This window comes from Gossypium hirsutum, chromosome A01 (genome assembly GCF_007990345.1).
Source record: "Gossypium hirsutum isolate 1008001.06 chromosome A01, Gossypium_hirsutum_v2.1, whole genome shotgun sequence".
Classification (NCBI taxonomy): domain Eukaryota; kingdom Viridiplantae; phylum Streptophyta; class Magnoliopsida; order Malvales; family Malvaceae; genus Gossypium; species Gossypium hirsutum.
In genome coordinates this window covers 3,494,219-3,514,406 of record NC_053424.1, presented here as the reverse complement: position 1 = coordinate 3,514,406, position 20,188 = coordinate 3,494,219, and the positions used below count along the sequence as shown (strand labels likewise).

Below are 20,188 nucleotides of genomic sequence, written 5' to 3'. Positions count from 1 at the left end.
AATAGTTCCAAAACTCAAGATGGCTTAAGCTATTATTTGATTCATAAAAAGTACATAGGATATATTTTATTTCTGAAAACTAATTATGCTCTATGGTTCTTAAACTTAGGCAAAAATCCATAGTTTTCTAACAGATTTATCCAATGCATATGGTTTATAACAGAGTTGTTGAAAACGTGTTACGAAGACAAGGCCAATTCCTGGAAAACCATCCCTCGATGCTCGAAGTTCCTGAATTCATCAAAGCTAGCACAAGCTGGACTTAGCACAATGGCATCACCTGTTTCAATGTCAATGTGTGAATAAAATGAATGTTGTTATCATTTCCAACATCCCCATCTAACGGACTAGGGCTGCACCTGAAAGTCGATGTTGGCTGCTAGAACTAGAAGCAAAATATGACTACATGACTAAACAAACATATCAAACCGAAAATCTTTGAAGAGAACAAACCATGTTTTGCCACCTTCCTAGCTTGCTCGACTGCATCCTTCAAGTTTGTAGCTTGAATACAAGGAATGTCGAGACCGTTACCGGACAACTCCTGATGAATCATGGCTCCTGAAGCCCCGAACTTTGGGCATTCATGCAAAAACCAGTTTAGAAACAAGGCATAAAAATATAAGAGGAGAGAACACAGGAAGTAAGAACTTTGAATAGGAAACTTGCATGTGTCAAGAAGAAGCATCTCACGTACAGTTATTACACATCTATGGCCTGTTAGTGGCTCGATCAATTCTTCAAAACCATTTGACACTTGTCCGACTAAGACCTGAAAAAAAAACAATAAAAATCAATCTACCTATGTTTAACATGGTTATAGTACACGAGCAAATGCCTATAATGGGTCCAGAGAGAATTAAGGAACAATAAAAGTAAAGGGGAAACCATGTTTAGGATGGTAAGCAAAGTCAAAGTTCAGCCATGTACAGAGCTCGGATTCAACTTTAATGATACAGAAAAAGGAAGCAAACACCACAGTGAAGGCACCAAAGCAGTTATGAATAAAATTATATTAAGAGGAAATGATGAATACCGAACCTTAGCAAGGCCTCCAAGTAGAATCACTGATTTTGTCCCTTCAGACCCATAAGCCCTGCATACGTAGCTTCAACATTTGTTGCCTTGCTGTCATCAACCCATGTAACCCCATGAATATCCTTGTGTACTACATGATGAATGCCAAGAATCAGAAAATAATAGTCTTGCTTAAAGCTCAGGTACCAAGGAAACAATCGGAGTTCAAGTCATAAAGAATTTGCAGTTTAAACACTCAAAAACTCAATATAAAAATTGTAATTAACTTCATATATTAAGAGGCTGGAGAGCCGGTAAGCAAACCAAATAATAATAATAATAAAAGACCTTCATAAAATACTGCATCTACAAGTAAATCATATGCCATTCAACTTCTTAGATGGCAATTGTTTTCTTACACTAGACACATCTTATACTCTAATATGAACACCAAATTACTGGTCAGCTTAATGCCATTTTAGCATTTGCTTGTGATAATAGAAGCTTTTTCTGTTTATTATTCTCAATACAAGAGTATTAAGATATTAAACTTTGCGTGGCAGAAAAGTTACAACCACCATATTCTTCCATCAAGCCAGTAGATTGATGAGGGATTTTACAAGTATAATAGGACTAGAAGAGTAGTCGAACCACCAAAATTTCTAAAAAGTCAATCAAGGTCAACTGTAAGAACGGTAGAGGTCCAAGGTTAAAAAGGTTTCTATCAAGACTAGGTCTAGCCACATCATGATTGTTCCAAGACGGGTGTGGCTGCTGTTACAGCAAACCACGAGTTCGGGCTCAACCTAGGAAAATCCTTGACTAAGGAAAATAAAATCCCTATAATCTCTAGCTTATTATAGATGAAAATTCCACACATCAATTAGTAATCCAAATATGTCCAAGTATTACAATGTATTGGCACTTACCAACTTGCATTCGATGAGGCGGTGGCCTCAGTTTCTCAATTGTTGAATTGATGTCTTCAATATGTACGCTGACATCCAGTCCAGCCACAGACAATGCGGCCACTGCAGCATTATAATAGTTGTGCTTCCCCATGGCTCTCATGCTACCAAGTTGCAATTGTGACTCAATTCCTATGTCAGGAACTTTGAAGGTGGCAATTTTTGCCTCCGTATCAATCTTTTCCAAGCAAGCAATTGCCAGCAATATTAAATTCAAATGAATCACAACGAATAATAAAAACAATACTTTTCATACCAATTTTTAAACCATGAGTGAATCTAAGTAAACGACTGTGATTCTTAGCAAATAAAGTTTGTCCAACAACTGCAAGTAGAGTAGTATTTCTTACTTCCAAACCAGGGAAAGCTCCTATCCAAGCAGGATTAAATTTGTTCCAATATTTCTTAACTGCTTCATCCAAGTGCTGGTTCCCTAGAAGGAATTATTTGATTGGCTGTTAAAAAGAAAGGGTAACTACGATCTCCATATGATAGAGTAAGCTTTAGACGCATCAAGGACTTACAAGTCCAACACTTAAGCCTTTGGAGAATAAGTGTTATTTACTTATTTTATATGGCAGCAAAAAGGAACATACCAAATGAAAGAAGTCCCAGCTTGGCGTTGGTCATGTGAGAAAATAGACGACACTTGTGCTCTGCATAATCAAGCATTGTCTTGTGCCTTTCTAAATGATCAGGGGTAAGATTTAGTACCACAGAAACCTACAAAGAATTTTTATATCACCAGATTAAAGTCAAAAAAATTAAATTAAAGCACTTCAGCAGTTTTGTCAAGAAATCTCCCAAGTCTACTCACCGAAGGACGGAAGTACACACAGGGAATTGCCATTTGATAGCTGCTGACTTCCACTACTGCAACCTGGAAAATGTTGACATGTATATTACAAGCAAACAAAACAGAAAAAGGAAAGAGAGAAAAGATCAATTAGACTCACCTTAAGCTTACATTCTTGTGCGGGCGATGTCACATGCTGAATTGCAGCCTCAGAGAGTGAAGTTCCAAGGTTTCCCCCCACAAATGTATCAATACCAAAATGATTAAGCATCTGCCATCAAATGATCAGGGTAAAAATAAAACACGGGAAGACTGTAGGTAAGCTCATATCACAAGATGTGATGGCTAGAAAGGACAGGTATATAAAGCTGCCCCATTGACTATAACTTTTTATGTTGTTGATAGTGACATGGCTATCAGTTTAAATGATGTCTCTTCCCCATATGAACAAGATGGAGGAGTAAGTCGCAGGTTCAATTGCTCTTTGCTCCATGAATTAATTCTTTTATACAATAAGGAAATGGTAATGAGATAACCTTGTTCCACAACAACTGACTATGACATGGATAACACGACTTCCGTACATAAAAGAGCTAAGTAGGTGTTGATTAAAGAAAATAAATGTTAGAGGCAGTGTTCTACTAATGCTAAACAGAGCCCATTTTCAGCATGCATGTTCATTTCAGCTTCTAATTTGTCTCACTGGTCTTCTATAGCAACATGTCTTAGACGTTGAGGAACATGATGAGACCTATTATCTCAAGAATACAGAACAAGTGTAATGCGTTACTACGATACAAATATATATATAAAATCAACTAGAATAGTAGAGAAACCTGTCCAGCAAAAGTAACAGTAGTGGATTTCCCATTGGTCCCTGTCACTGCCAAAATTTTGACACTTTTTGGGAGCGCTTCTGCTGCAAAATCCAACTCGGACATGACCTGCTTTCCCTGCTAATAGCCAGAAAAGGTTATCACAAGTTATCAAACATAAAAATAGCAGGAAGATGGGAACTAACAAATCATTGAATATTTGTAGGAACAAAGGTGCCAAAACGCAGAAGTTTATTGTATCTTCATTTGCTTAAGGTTATTTATGGAAATGAATCATAAATGAACGTATGACAGCATCAGAGAAGTAGAATACATAAATGACATGATTATTTAACCCCATCTTATAATTCATAAAATTTCAGGCCTGCCAACTCTTATTTCTCAAGAAAATAGATGCTGAAATTAAGACACGAACTTACCGACTGTAACAAATATGAAAGGCCATATTTTTCTAGGGGAACTCCAGGAGAAACAACCACCACATCTGCATCGTTAAGCAGATTCCAATCAAAGTTTCCAAGGACCGTTTTGAACCCAGTAGAGTTCAATACCATAAAAGAAGGATCATGCTGTAACCAAGAGCAAGTTAAGCATTAAAATGGGGTACAAGGAACCAGTTTAAGTGACCAAAACAAATTTAAGAACATGAAGGGATAAACAATAATATACCTCTAGCGAACTCAAACTCTCATCCTGATCAATACCTACAACCGAAGCACCTCGTGCAAGAGCAAGCCTTGCAGCAGCTTTTCCAGATATTCCCAAGCCAACTACCTGCAATTCAACTGTTATATGAACCATTGTTGTATTTAACAAATTCCTTCAAAAACTCATTGTCTAACAATATGACAAAGACACAATAAAATGACTGAAACAACTTTACCAACAATAAATTAAACTATTGTTAGTTGAGAGGGACTAAAGTTGTTATTATTCCATTTCCCTTTTTCTTCGTTCATCAATTCATATCTAAAGTGCACCATCAGGATTACTCATTTAAGCTCATTATGAACTTTGGGTTTTTGCCTTCAACCACTGAAATCTTATAGTGTGATTAAGAGCTTAGTGAAAGAAGAGAGTATTTGGAGATAAAATGAACAATGTAATACAAAGAAGGGGGGGGGGGAGTGCTTACTGCAACAGTTCGGCCTTTGAGGTCCTGTCTGGGAGAGCAAGCTCGAATGGTTCTGAAACAAGTGATTTTGGGAGAGGGAGGGGATTTGAGAGGCAGGGTTTTGTTTCCATAGTTGAGAGGTAGGAGCTCCATGGTTTTTCTGCAGACAAAATTTGTCTGTTTAGGCCTCTGGGTTTTCAATTATTTTATGCTTCTTGTTTTTAATTTGTTGTACTGCATTTGATTTTCCATAATGCGTCATTGAAAAACCAAAAAAAAAAAAAAAGACAACAGAGATTAAATGAGCTACCGAAAAACCAATTTACTGTGATTGACAGGGACAAATTTTAGGACAAGGAGACCAAAGTCCAGTGACTACCAGGGCAGCAGGGAAGGGGGCATGGCAAAAAAGGGTAAAATTTCCTAGTTGGTCACCCAAGATTTCATTTTGAGTAACCAAAATGAAAACTTTGCAATTTGGTCATCCAGTTTTAAAGATGCTTACATTTTAGTCACCCAAGCGTGAAATCACTAATGGATGTTAACTCTATATGCCGCATCATGTTTACACTTTTACTTTAGGCACCCAACTCTCAAGTTACTTTCATTTTAGTCACTCAATAAATACTTTTTTTAAAGTATTGATTGGGTAAAAAAATTAATGATTAAAGTGAAAAAATAATAGTAATTAAAATAATATACAAAAATTACCCACTTGTTTATCCCAAAATTCTAAATTTAGATTTTAAAATATAAAATTTTAAATATTAAAATTTAAAATTATAGTAACAAATCGATTGATATTATTAATGAATAAAATTTTTTCAACAATTTATTTAAATTATTTTGATGTTTTGAATTTTTTAAAAAATAACCAATGAAAATTTGTCATTAATATATAGTTTTACGAAATCTTATTATTATTATTATTATTTGATTTTGAATCTTCCGCTAAAAATAAAAGAAAATCTTTATAATTAATTATTTTTATCTTCCATTCCAAACAAAACTTAATACTTTTTTCATTACTTCTTTACCCAAACAAAGAACAAACAATTAATTTAATTTTTTTTGAAAATCGGTGACAAGGCTTAGATTAAAAAAAATAGAAAAGCCCAAACAATGTTATTTGGGCTAGTGTTCATCGAGAGAAAAATACAAACAGGCAGCCCATACTAACTATAGGACAACCCTATGTACTAAAAGACAAAAATGAAGGAAAAAACAGGAAACTTCAAACAAATAACAATGAAATTAAAAAAACCAATAAACCTAATTAATGCCCCATCACATCAGACAGCCTGGCCAGCATCTATTCCCATCGTCGTTTCATGTCAAAAGCCTCACCAGTTCCAAAGATAGCTTTTCACCAGATTTACCAAATCCAACTATCATGACTCCTCTTTTCACCGTTTCAAAAGATCAGTCGGATGCTCCCTCCATCTTCCTTCCAGATCAGTTTCACTATGATTTCTCCCTTCTCGAACCAGGTAATCCCCTTCCCTCCTCTGTAATGCATCTTTCGCTATATTGTGGCACTACAAGAAAATATAGTTTTAGCGGCGCTTTTAGCGGCGTTTGAATAGAAAACGTCACTAAAAATTGAATAAATCCAGTATTAGCGGCGTTTTACAAAAAACGCCTCTAAAGATTGAGAATTAGCGGCGTTTTTAGGAAAGCGCCGCTATAGGTCGACCTATAGTGGCGTTTTTACAAAAACGCTGTTACAAGATTAAGCAGAACGGCGTCGTTTATTGTGAGCTTCAGTGGCAATAGCGGCGCTTTATAAAAAATGCCGCTATAGGTTTGAGTATTAGCGGCGTTTTTCAGAAAGCGCCGCTATAGGTCAACCTATAGCAGCATTTGCATAAAAACGCCGCTAAAAGATAGTGGCAACAACGGCGCTTCCTCAAAAACGCAGCTATAGATTTGAGATTTAGTGGCGCTTTTAGAAAAACGCCGTAATAGATTTAAGTTTTAGCGGCGCTTATTGGAAAAACGCCGCTATAGATCTAAACTATTTTAAGATTTATAGATTATGGGTTTAAGGGTTGGTTTAGGGTTCATGGTTTATGTTTTATGATTCAGGGTTTTAGAGATTATAGTTAAGGGTTTAAGGTTTAGAATAATTAATATTTTTAATTTATATATTAAATAATCTATTATATAGTTGTAAAAGAGATAATATTAAATTTAATATATTAAAAATATAACAAATTATTTATTGAATAATAAATAAAAAAAGTAGCAAATTGATATAGATATGTAACTATCTATTTTGGATAGGACCTAATTATAACGAATTTTTATTTTGATTTCGATTTAATTTTGATCATATCTGAAACTGACTTTATAAACAATATAAATTAACTACACCATTTTCTAAACCCTAACCCACTAAACCCTTAAATTACCAAACTTTTAAACCCTAAGTCTCAAACCATAAACCCTTAAAACTCTAAATACTGCCCTAACCATAAATCCTAACCATTAATCTTGACTCCTAACCCTTAACCCCTAACCCATAAATTATATATAGACCTTAAATTTGAAACCCTAAACTATAAACCCTAAATTAATGACACGTAGAAAAAATTAAAAATAAAAACATATAAAAATATATGTTAAAAATGAAAAAAAAATTATATAGTATATATTATTTAAAATAATTTTAAAGCTTTTTGGGTATATATATGACTGATTGTTTGTCAATTTATATATTAAATAAATTCTTATATAATCGTAAAAGAGATGATATTAATTTCAAAATATTTAATTAATTATCATTATTATAGTTTAAGGTTTATGCATGGTTTAGGGTATATATGGTTTAGGGTTTATGGTTTGTTGATTATGACGAGTTAATATTTTAATTAAGGTTTATGAATTATGCATGCGGGTCTAGGGAATATTATGGGTTTAGGGGTTTATGGTTTATAGGTTAATATTATTTTAAGATTTATGGATTATTGATTGTGGATTTAGGGATTATGGTTTATGGTTTATGGTTCAAGGGCTAAAGGTTTGTGGATTTGGGGTTTATAGTTTAGGGGTTAAGATTTAAAGGTTGAGGGTCTAGGGGTTAAAGGTTGATAGTTAAGGGGTCAAGGGGATATGGTTTAGGGTTTAATTTTTAAAGTTTAGAGATTAGGGTTTATGGTTTAAGGTTGAGGGGTTAAGGGGTTAAGGGGACATTGTTTAGGGTTTAGTGTTTAAATTTTAGGGATTAATGGTTAATGGTTTAGGGTTTAATTAGGGTTTAGGGTTAAGATCAGGGGACATGGGTTAAGGGTTAGGATAATTAGTGTTAAAAAATTTAATTAAAATTTGAAATACTATTATTTAAAATAATTAATTTTAAAGTTTTTTTGGGTGTATGACTGATTTTTTAAATTTATATATCTTAAATAATTTCAAATTTTAATGATTTCAAAATTTCAATAATTTTCTAGATTTCAAATTTTATGTAGCTCTTTTAAATATTAGTTAAATTTTAAAAAAATTATTTATTTAAATGAAAAAAAATTAAAATACCATTATTTAAAATAAAATTAAAGTTTTTTGGCTATATAACTTATTTTTTTAATTTATATTGTTTTTTATTTATATATTAAATAATTTAAACTTTTTAAAGGAATTGGCGACGTTTTCCATAAACGCCGCAAAAGGTATGCAATAGCGACATTTTTGGAAAAACGCCGCAAAAAATCATCATGTTTTAAAACTAAATGGCGCCGTTTTATGGGATTTTTTAGTGGCGTTTGTGCAAAGCGCCGCAATAGGTTCGTTTTAGCGGCACTAGTTTATAAACGCCGCTAAAGATAATTTTGTTTATATTAAAACGTCATCGTTTTATTGGTTTATTAGTGGCGTTTTGATAAAACGCCGCAATAGCATACCCTTTTAGAAGCGCTACAGTGAAAACGCCGCAAATGTCAAATTATTTTAGTCAAACCATCGTCGTTTTGCTGCCTTATTTTTTACCCAGACAATAACAATAAACATTTTCCCCGTTCTCCCCTTCCTTTCCCCCCTTTTCCTTAGTCCCAGATCCCTAAAGTACTTATCGTGTCTTCTTCCCCATTTCGCTTGCAAGAAGGTATATTTTTTTCTTTCACACTTTCTGATTTTCAGCTCGCATTTCCGTTCTGTCACTGCATCTCAAGGATCTGGATATTTAGGGTTAATTTTTGTTTTTGTTTTAAAAAAATTAATATTCCATATGAAAGATGGTGTGTGTATATATATATGTTTCTTTTTTCTTTTCTTTTTTTGCGTTTGTTTAATTTATTACATATATTTTCTCCATTTTTCAATAGCTGCGAATTCTAATGTAATAAGAGTCTGTTTGGATTTTTTTTTATGGGTATTACTTACAGTTAACCATTTGCGTTCTCAAAGTATTAAACGTGAAAACCAAAGGTAAAAGGAAAATTAATATGAATAACTTGATGTGTACATATAAAGTATAGACATGAATTTATTATCTGGAGAAATCTAATTATTTTATTCATTCTGTTTGGGTTTATGGATTGATGTTTTCCATTGTTTTAGGATGACCCTGTTCTTAATTTGTTTTATTCTTGTTGGTTTGTTTTTTTTTAAATCAGGGACTAGATTGCGAGTATCGGCATAGTGAAGTTGCCAGGCTCAACCCGAGGGACTGCTGGTATTTGTTGGCTGGGAATTGTATTAATCCGACTTGTGGTTTTCGGCATCCTGTGAGCTCGTTTTCTATTTTGAAAAGTTCATACCGATTATTGGAGTGATATATTGTGAACGAATCAGATCTTTTTACATGTTCTGGAAATTTTACAGTTGAATCTATCATGAATTGTAGCTTTAGAACAAAATATTGCATGGACACAACTCGAAAGGCCATCATAATAGGATTGTAATATTTGGATCGGTTACTTGATATGTTGCCTGGATATCGCACTTGCATTTATGGCGTATCTATGTTTGTTGCAACTTCCTCTATGTTGCCTCGGTTTCACCCGTACATTTAAAATGTTTTGATTGTTTATTCATTTTAAGGAAAAAAGAAAATGCTTAAAAGACTTTGGTGGGTCCTTTATTGCCGCCGTGCTGTGAATTTGCTAGAATTATGGAGTTCCATGATTTTATTATCTGACGTCTGTTTTTGATTCTCATCATGTTTGGCTATCTAGTAACATTAAATGCAGAGCATTAGAAGAAATTATATGTTAAAAAGGGTAAAGTATAAATGCCTTCGCAACTAGTACTGGTGTATTTGGCATCCAACGTCTATCTTAAACGACCCATTTAATGCATGTGCCTTTTGAGTGATTGTAATGGAACTTCTTTCCCTTATATAATATGTCCTTTTCGAATGAGCTATTAATTGATATTCTTGGCTTTTTCTAGTTATTGCTTGGCAACTCGATGTGGTCATACGAACTAAATTCTTTGATTTTAGCCTGCTCAGTTGCTTCAATAATGTTATCTTTGATTTTCTTCTGTTCATGTTGCTGTAGTGTAACATAATTTTCTTCTACCCTTAACCATTTTTATTTGTTCTGTTATTATTCTGTTTCTTTTGGTTAATTTGGATGGTTGAAGCTTGAACCTTTAACTTATCCTGTACTTGTGCTCCTGGAGGACTTTCATACATTTTTTCCTTAAAAAGATTGGGCTCTATGCTTAGAAATAAAAAAACCTGCCTTTTCATCGTATAATTGGCATCTTTGTTTTATTTGGTTTCTCTTATGATCTTCTGTTTTGCCATCAAATTTATGTTTGGGCTTGTTTCTCTCATCACTGTGACTTATCTTAAGTAGATTTGTATGTCCCATAATCTTTGATGTTGATTTGGAATCACAAGGTTCTTGATGTTCTCTCTGGCCTTTGCGTCTGACTGTTGGTATCAGGAAAAACATTTTCATTAGTTTAGTTGAGCAAGCTTTCAGTAAGAGATAAGGTCAATAATCGTAGGAAACATGACTAAAACGTTAGCTGCTTGAGTAATATGCATTTAGTTAGAATAGAAAATAGCTGCAAATTTGGAGTAAAGCAATCTCTATGTGGGCTAAAGTGTTGATTCAACCTGAATTTTATGAATGAAAATTTTTATATGCATATTACAATTTTTCATTCATAATATTTACATCAGTTCTAGGTATTATCGGGCACGTGTTTCATTGCATACTTTTTTTGCTTATTTATATGCATTTTCACTTTCAATTACTTAACAAATACTATTTTTCTAACTGTAGCCTCTGTTTCCTGGTGAGAGTGGAGTAGACCAGCTTGTTGAAATTATTAAGGTACGTTTTAGTTCAAAATTCGCATAAATAATAGTTTTATCATGATTTTGAAAAAAATCATTTTACTTAGATATATGATTTGGTATGAAGTAATGATAAGTATGGTTTATAATTAGCTCATCTTGGTAAGATTGTTAATTGGTATGATATGCATTTGTGATTGTTATAATTCGGCTCAAGTGAATTAAGTATGGTTGTTGGATGTGTTTTGGGTATGATTTATTATTGAATTACATTTTGACTGTAATTTGTTTATTTATTAGTTTGGGAAATGGCAGTGATGAGTTGTTATATTTGGTTGATGATTATATATATTATTGTATGTTCGGCTATGATATTTGACTATTTATGTTTGGTTTACGATGGCAAGAATGAATATGTTTTAACTGTTATATTGAAGTCTTATTAAATGACCGAATATATATAAATTGATTTACTTGTGTATATGAAATTTCAGCATGATTTATAGCATATGAAATTGGCATGTTTTGATTTGGCTAAATGTTAAACATGACTCCTATTTTCAGTCAAATTTGAAAAATAGTCTTTCAGTTAAACTCTGTTTACTTGTTTCAATCAAATACTGATTAGTTTAGATTATTTTACTATTATTTGACTTATGAATTTAGCCTATAAATAGGCTCTTTTACAACCTTAGAAAACATACCCATTAGAGATTAAAACTCATAACACATTTAGAGAATTTTGTGTTTACGTTTTGTGGGTTCTTTGTTTTCGGGGTTTAGTTTTATCTCCATATTTTGTACTCTTTGTTCTTTTGCCATTATAGTAAAATTATCTTTGCCCGTGGTTTTTTATCCTCTTTGGAGGGTTTTTTCCACGTTAAATTTGTGTGTTCAATTTCTCAATTTATTCTGCTATTTTCTTGTTCGTTGCTTAATCGGGTTGAAATCCTAATAAGTGGTATCAGAGCTAATTTAATTTTCATAGATCAGCCTGTTCAGAGATGGCAACAACAAGGTTTGAAATTGAGAAGTTCGATGGTGAGACAAATTTTAATCTGTGGCAAGTTCGGATGATGGCAATTCTAGTTCAGTCAGGCTTGAAAAAGGTTGTTATCGGGAAAAAGCCTAAGAATCTAAATAAAACAGAATGGGAAGAGGTTGATGAAAAGGCTTTATCTGCAATCCAGTTGTGCCTCACGAATACGGTATTGCAGGAGGTATTGATGGAGAAGACCTCATCTACCTTGTGGAAAAGGTTAGAAACTCTTTATGCGATTAAGTCTCTGGCTAACCGTTTAGTGTTGAAACGTCTATTTACGTTTCGCATGAACGAAGGTGAGCTTCTTAGAGATCACATCAGTCAATTCATTACTCTTTTAAGTGATTTAAAGAATGTTGAGGCTAATATTGACGATGAAGATCAGGCTATGCTATTATTGTGCTCTTTACCCCCTTCATACAAGTCTTTCAGGGAGACCCTGATTTATGGCAGAGACAAACTCTCGTTCGAAGATGTGAAGGGTCATTTGTTGAGTAGAGACAAACTCGACAATGAGCTTCATTTGGATAGCAAGACAGATAGACAAGCTTCCGTTTTGGTAGCATCAAAGAAACGAGATAAAAGGTGTCGCTATTGTAAAAAGTTAGGTCACGTCAAAGTAAATTGTTATAAACTGCGAAATAAAAAAAGCTGCTGAGAGTAACGAGGAAGATGTAGCTGGTGCTAATTTGGCCGATGAAAATGGGGATGATTTCTTGTTAGTGTCAACAAGTGATAACACCAAGCTCACGTCCGAGTGGATCCTAAATTCAGGATGTTCTTTCCACATGTGTCCCAATAGAGAATGGTTCTCCACATACAGTTCAATTGAAGGTGGAGTTGTGCGCATGGGAAACGATTCATCTAGTAAGGTAATTGGTATTGGTACTGTTAAAATTAAGATGCACGATGGGACGATTATGACACTCTCAGATGTCAGATATGTACCTGATTTACGAAAGAATCTCATCTCCTTAAGTATTTTAGACTTGAAAGGATGCAAAATTAACATCGAGTCGAGCAGTATTAAAGTATCTCATGGAGCTCTCGTTTTGTTAAAAGGTAAAAGAACCGACAGTCTTTATATTCTGGAAGGTTATACAGTGACCGATGAAATCGGACGTCCCTCGTCCGTTACGGAGTTGAAGTCAACTTGTTTGGAGCGAAGGCAACTTGGTCATAGGAGGGAAAAAGGAATGACTGTTTCGTTGAAGAGAGGTTCTCTTTTAGATGCAAGTTTTGAAAAGTTAGGGCACTGTGTTCGTGAAAATCAGATCCGGGTTAGTTTTGATTTGGCAGTGTACAAGTCAAAAGCTAGAAGTCTTCCAGTTTCTAAGCACAAATTCGACTCAGTTAATTCCCTGCATAGTTCAAGATAGGCTCGTGGCGGGCTTTGCCAAAGATGGCATTGTGAAAATATGAGTCAAGGTGGAGATTTGTTAAATATGACTCCTATTTTCAGTCAAATTTGAAAAATAGTCTTTCAGTTAAACTCTTTTACTTGTTTCAATCAAACACTGATTAGTTTAGATTATTTTACTATTATTTTACTTATGAATTTAGCCTATAAATAGGCTCTTTTACAACATTAGAAAACATACCCATTAGAGATTAGAACTCATAACACATTTAGAGAATTTTGTGTTTACGTTTTGTGGGTTCTTTGTTTTCGGGGTTTAGTTTTATCTCCATATTTTGTACTCTTTGTTCTTTTGCCATTATAGTAAAATTATCTTTGCCCGTGGTTTTTTATCCTCTTTGGAGGGTTTTTTCCACGTTAAATTTGTGTGTTCAATTTCTCAATTTATTCTGCTATTTTCTTAATCGGGTCGAAATCCTAACATTAAATGACATGAAAAATAATTAATGTTAGTCAAGTGAGCAATGTATGAATTGGTTATGTTGCAAGTGAAATTTGGTTATTTAGATATGCTTGTATGTGTTTGTACAATTTTGCTTACTTAACCATGATGTATAGTTCAACTTATGGGATAGAAAAACAAGCACACCATTTATTTCATAACATTAATCAAATGTATGAATTGCAGCCCTTTAAATGTATGAATTGCAGCCCTTTAAATAAACTTGAACCAGACCTGATTCTTGTAGCTTATCTATTATTTGAAGTATGAATAAGTATGAATAAGTTTTTATATTTGGTTCAACTTAATTATTATTTGATTCAACTTAAGTATAAATAAGTATGAATTAATTTTATTACCATGTAGCTTCCTTGTCCATTAAAATTACAACAATAGCTGACCTTCTCTCCAACCTTATTTTAAATATTTTAAAGATTCAAAGTATATAGGCTGGAAACCTGACGGGTTGCCTTATATCGAGCTGTAAGATATAATGGATCCTCCCTAGGTGTAACAACGCCACGTACGATGAATCTTAAAAAATTACTATTGAATATTTATTACCATGTAGCTTGCTTGTCCATTAAAATTACAATAATAGCTGACCTTCTCTCCAACCTTATTTTAAATATTTTAAAGATTCAAAGTATATAGGCTGGAAACCTGACGGGTTGCCTTATATCGAGCTGTAAGATATAATGGATCCTCCCTAGGTGGAACAACGCCACGTACGATGAATCTTAAAAATTACTATTGAATATTTATTACCATGTAGCTTGCTTGTCCATTAAAATTACAACAATAGCTGACCTTCTCTCCAACCTTATTTTAAATATTTTAAAGATTCAAAGTATATAGGCTGGAAACCTGACGGGTTGCCTTATATCGAACTGTAAGATATAATGAATCCTCCCTAGGTGGAACAACGCCACGTATGATGAATCTTAAAAAATTACTATATTCAAATTACTATTTTTTTATATTAATAATGTTTGATTTTAATATTTAATAATTTTAAATGTCTTTAAAAGTTATAACTAATTTTTATCAAAATAGTATTAATATTGATCATTACTTAAATAAATTACATAACTCATATAACTTACATAATTTACATAACTTACATAACTCACATAATTTACATAACTCACATAACGTACATAACAACTTACATAACTTAACTAATACATGTAGTGTAATCTAATAATTTCCTTAAAAGCATATAGTTTAAAGTTCAAATTTCATAACTTACATAATCTACATAACTTACATAAAACATAAAAATATATCATATCAAGACTTACATAATAAACAACTTACCTATGTAATTTATTGTTAACTTTAGAATTCAAGAACTACGAAATGGATAGGAGTTGGATGAAATTGTCAAGGGTAAGTAACACCTATCGAAATGGAGTACAAACTTTTCTGAATTTTGCATTTCAAAATGCAAGCCAAGAGAATATGATTTTTTGCCCATGTAAGAAGTATGGCAACATCAATTGGCATACTCGTGAAGTTGTCTACGAACATCTAATTGTTGATGGCTTTATTCGGGGTATAAAAAATGGATTTTCCATAGAGAGTGTACATCTAGTGGAACTTCTTCAACGATTAATCTGACTTATCCTGATACTAATTACCATCAGTATGTTAGACAAGATGACATGGAAGGTATGTTGCGGGATGCATTTAATATGCACAATCATGGTCAGCAATCGTTTCCATCTGACTTTATTGCATCCGATGATTGTAATATTGGTGGAAATATTTTTGACGAAACGGGAACAACTGCACCTTATGAGGAGCCAAATGAAGAAGCGGCAAAGTTCTACAATTTACTTAATGAAATGAACGAAAAACTTTACGAGGGATCAAAATATTTGAAATTGTCCTTCTGCATTCGTTTATTTCACTTAAAATGTTTGGGAGGGAGGACTGAAAATTCTTTTACAATGCTTCTAGAGTTTCTGAGAGAGATGTTTCCTTTTGCAAAAATCCCCCAATCTTGTCAAGATATGAAGAGACTAATAAAAGATTTGGGCCTTGAGTACGATAAAATTCATAGTTGCCCAAATGACTGCATGTTGTACTGGGGTGATCAGAAGAACCAACAGTGTTGTAATGTTTGCAGCAAGTCTCGTTGGATGAATGGGAATACAGAAGATGTGAATGCAGATGAAGGTGGGGCACAGTTAAGAAAGAAGCCAGTTAAAGTTTTGCGATACTTTCCCCTAATACCAAGACTTCAAAGGTTTTTCATGTCGTCAAAGACGGCTGAATCGATGAGGTGGCATAATGATCAACAGACCGATGATGGATTATTAAGACATCCTGTGGATTATTTAGCTTGGAAATCATTTGACATGAAATTTTCAAGCTTTGCAAGTGATCCTCGAAATGTGAGGCTTGGGTTAGCAGCTGACGGCTTTAATCCATTTAAAATCATGAGTACTTCGTACAGTACTTGGCCTGTGGTGCTTGTTCCTTACAATTTGCCTCCATGGATTTGTATGAAGCAATCTTTGTTTATTTTATCAATGATTATTCCTGGAGAGAAAGGTCCCGGAAATGATATTGACATCTATTTGCAGCCACTTATTGAAGAGTTAAAACAACTATGGTCGGGTGTTGAGACATATGATGTATTAAGAAAAGAGAACTTTTATTACGTGCAGCTTTATTGTGGACAATTAATGATTTCCCGGCTTATGCTAATTTATAGGGTTGGAGTACTAAAGGACGTTATGCTTGTCCTTGTTGTGCTGCGCAAACTTGTTCGAAGTGGTTGTACAATGGAAAGAAGTTCTCTTACATAGGCCATCGTCGGTGGTTAGATGAAAATCATAAATTTAGATTTTAGAGGACTCTATTTGACGGTACTGAAGAGTACAGAGGAGCTCCTCAGCAGATCGTTGGATCTAAAATCTTGTTTATGTTAAAAGATATCAACTTCAGTTATGGGAAAATGAATCAACCACCTAACACGCAATCAAAGAGAAGATCGAGGGATGAATTCGATGATGAATCTGACGAAGAGGATGATCCTAATGAGGCAGACTTGTGGAAAAAAAATATTTTTTTGAGTTGCCTTATTGGGAGCATAATATTTTACGCCACAATCTTGATGTCATGCATATTGAGAAGAATGTCTGCGAGAACATAATTGGGACAATTTTGAATGTCGATGGAAAATCAAAAGACAATCTTCAGAGTCGACTTGATTTAGTTGACATGAGAATTCGACGTGATCTTCATCCTCAAGTACTTCCGAATGGGAAATATCGGTTGCCACCTTCTATTTTTTCAATGTCAAAGGAAGAGAAAGATGTGTTTTGTATGCTGTTGAAGGATATAAAGGTCCCAGATGCGTATGCGTCAAATATATCTCGATGTGTGAGTCTTAAATATCGAAGATTATATTCATTAAAATCATATGATTTGGTACATCTTGATGCAAGATTTACTCCCAACTGCTTTACGGTGCTGCATGTCAAAAAATGTGACGTCCTGTATAATTGAACTATCCAGTATAATGAAAGCTATTTATGGCAAAGTTTTAGACGTTGAATAACTTAAGAAAGTACAAGATCGAGCTGCTTTAAATTTATACAATTTGGAGAGGATCGTTCCACCTTCTTTCTTCACTATTATGGTGCACTTGGTAATCCATCTCTCTCACGAAGCAATACTTGGTGGACCGATTTTTTATCAATGGATGTATCCAATAGAAATGTGCTAATTTATTTGTCAAGTATTTATTTATTCGCGTCTATACATTTAGTTACAACTTTTGATAAATATTGTATATCGTGTTTAGGTTCCTAAGCAAATTGAAATCTTATTGTTGCAATAAGTGTTATCCAGAAGGATCAATTGCTGAAGGCTACTTGGCAGAGGAGTGCATGACATTCTGTTCTAGATATTTAGAAGATGTTGAAATACGATTGAATAGACCAAATAGAAATGCTGGGCTCAATGATCATAACTTGGCCGAAACTTATTTATTCCAAAGTTATGGAGAGCCAATCGGCAAAGTTGAAATTGCAGAATTGGATGATATATCGTGGATACAAGCACATCGATATGTACTTTTTCACCATGATTTAGTTGAACCATTACGCAAGTAAGTTCTAAAATTTCCTCACATATTCGTCGTTTTGATTTGTTTATCTTCTAACCAATTACACTTGTTTTTAACATAGTGTGTACAAACAAATTTTGAGATCTCGTGCACGCTCTCGAAGATTGCAACATCGAGAGATTAATAAGTTATTCACAGAATCTTTTCATGAATGGTTAAGTCAAACGGTATGTAACTAAAGTTAATAAGTTACATATAATCCCGAAATTTAGTTAATTATTCAATTTACTTTCAATTCAATAGGTTTGGAGTGGAAAAGACGTCAATGACGAAGTTAAATGGCTTTCCCAAAGCTGAACAGAATAATAAAAAGATATAGTGCCTTCCTCATCAATGGATACAGATTTCATACAAAGTATCGTGAGAGAATGAGGAGAACTCAAAATTGTGGAGTTGTTAATTCTTCAATTACAAGTTATGCTAATGTTAGGGACAGTAATTCGATTGAGGTTAATGTGAAGTATTACGGACTTCTTACCGACATTATTGACTTGGGTTACTATGGCAGATGAAAAGTTGTCTTATTTCGGTGTGATTGGGCTGATGTTAATACTGCTCGAGGAATTAAAGAAGATCAATTTGGTTTTACAATGTTGAATTTCTCTCGCTTGATTCACACTGGACACCAATTGATGGACGAGCCATATGTGTTTTCCTCTCAAGTGAAACAAGTTTTTTATTCGAAAGATCCAACTGATGAGGGTTGGTATGTTGTACTCCGGAACACCCCTAGAGACTTGTTTGACATGGGTAATGGAAGTAGGGATGACATCGTCGAAAGATCAGAAACATTACCTTTTCCAGAACAAAACTTAGATGAAAATATCCCTAGTACTAATACACAACATCAATGGGTTCGACATGATGTGGATGAAGATATTTATGAATAATGATGTAGTAAGATTTTACAATTTTTTAATTATATGTAATATTATAATTTTAATCTTTGTCATGTTATATAATTTAACTATTTTATATGTACTACTATTGTTGTAATTTGTTACTAAAACTTTAACTATTTTATGTGTATTGCAGGAAAAATGCGTAGAAGAAAATTACGAGATTTAAGTATTGTCTAGAATACTCCAAATTCGGAAGAAGGAAATAGTGAACAACAGATAGTTGTTGGATCTTCGAATGTGCCGGAGACACTTGATGAGCCTGAAGAATTTCAAAGTAATGTTATGTTCATTTTACATGTGTTGACTTTTATTATTGAATTATTTGTCAATTTTAATATAATAATAGTATATCATTTTTCAGCTGAAAGTGGTGGGACGCGCAGAGTTCGAGGACGTACGCTGCTTAGAGATTTATACGACTTAGATCCTGTCGAGCGTGTTAAAGTAAGTAGAAATACTCATGGTCAGCCTGTTGGATCTGAAGCTCGACTTTTAGCAGGCTATTTGGGCATTTTAGCACGAAATGCAAATATGTTGCCCATCAACTACGAATCATGGCATCACATGCTTGATAGCAACAAAAATTAGGCTCTTGCTAATATTAAGGTAACAAAATGTGAATGTAATTTATAATACTTTGGTTTAAGTTTCATTTATATTTACATTCTAAACTTATGTTTTTTTAGGAGAGATTTGCTTTAGAAGTCTCCGATGATTATATCAAGAGGCATTAGGTAAAAGATGGAGAGACAATAAAATCACTTTAAAGAAACAATATTTTAAGAAAGCCATAAACCTCGAGGAAAAATTGAGAAATGTCTCGCCGGAATGCTGAGGTATCAATGGGAAGATGCGGTTAGATTTTGGAATTCAAAGAAAGGAGAGGTATTGCGTATTTCCAAACTCTTATATATAGTGTTTACTATATACGTAATAATAATTTTATTATGTAGGACCGTGAGCGAGTTGGAACAAGCAGCATGCAAAAACAAAAATTCACGCACACGTCAGGGTCGAGAAGTTTTGCTTCTGTAGCTGAGGCCGAGGTATTATGAATTTATTAATTCTTTCAAATATTAATAACTTTCTATTATTAAATAATATTTTTACTACTATATTGTAGGAAGTCAAATCCGGACAAAAAGTTGGACGCCTTCAGCTTTTTGAGATTACGCATAGGAAGTTTTGAGATTACGCATAGGAAGAAAGATGGATCTCCTATAACATTCGAAGCTGGAGAAATTATGGTATATTTAC

The 20,188-nt window shown here is 33.6% G+C and overlaps 2 protein-coding genes and 1 long non-coding RNA gene across 3 annotated transcripts; 2 read left to right on the top strand and 1 right to left on the bottom strand.

Annotated features, from left to right (window-relative positions):
• Nucleotides 1-5: 5 nt before the first annotated feature.
• Nucleotides 6-5,103, bottom strand: LOC107932639 (UDP-N-acetylmuramoylalanine--D-glutamate ligase). The gene is given in 14 exon segments (XM_016864705.2): nt 6-280; nt 454-574; nt 698-772; nt 1,042-1,079; nt 1,082-1,168; nt 1,947-2,163; nt 2,336-2,418; nt 2,582-2,708; nt 2,803-2,865; nt 2,942-3,052; nt 3,618-3,734; nt 4,037-4,186; nt 4,287-4,391; nt 4,753-5,103. Coding segments are annotated over 14 exon segments (1,527 nt in total). The 5' UTR covers nt 4,885-5,103; the 3' UTR covers nt 6-179.
• Nucleotides 5,104-6,011: 908 nt separating this feature from the next.
• LOC107932649 (uncharacterized) lies at nt 6,012-11,019 on the top strand. Its single transcript, XR_005899090.1, has 3 exons — nt 6,012-6,221; nt 9,342-9,452; nt 10,968-11,019. It is a non-coding gene; the product is annotated as an uncharacterized lncRNA (long non-coding RNA).
• A 2,800-nt stretch (nt 11,020-13,819) lies between these two features.
• On the top strand, nt 13,820-19,977 carry LOC107932665 (uncharacterized). Its single transcript, XM_041074247.1, has 4 exons — nt 13,820-19,205; nt 19,293-19,537; nt 19,618-19,816; nt 19,885-19,977. The coding sequence occupies exon 1, from the start codon at nt 15,553-15,555 to the stop codon at nt 16,702-16,704; it is 1,152 nt and encodes a 383-aa protein (XP_040930181.1). The 5' UTR covers nt 13,820-15,552; the 3' UTR covers nt 16,705-19,205; nt 19,293-19,537; nt 19,618-19,816; nt 19,885-19,977.
• Nucleotides 19,978-20,188: the final 211 nt, after the last annotated feature.

Bases quoted from the DNA above. Each gene is read 5' to 3' on its own strand.
- LOC107932665 (XM_041074247.1), top strand. From the start codon at position 15,553: ATGGAAGGTATGTTGCGGGATGCATTTAATATGCACAATCATGGTCAG.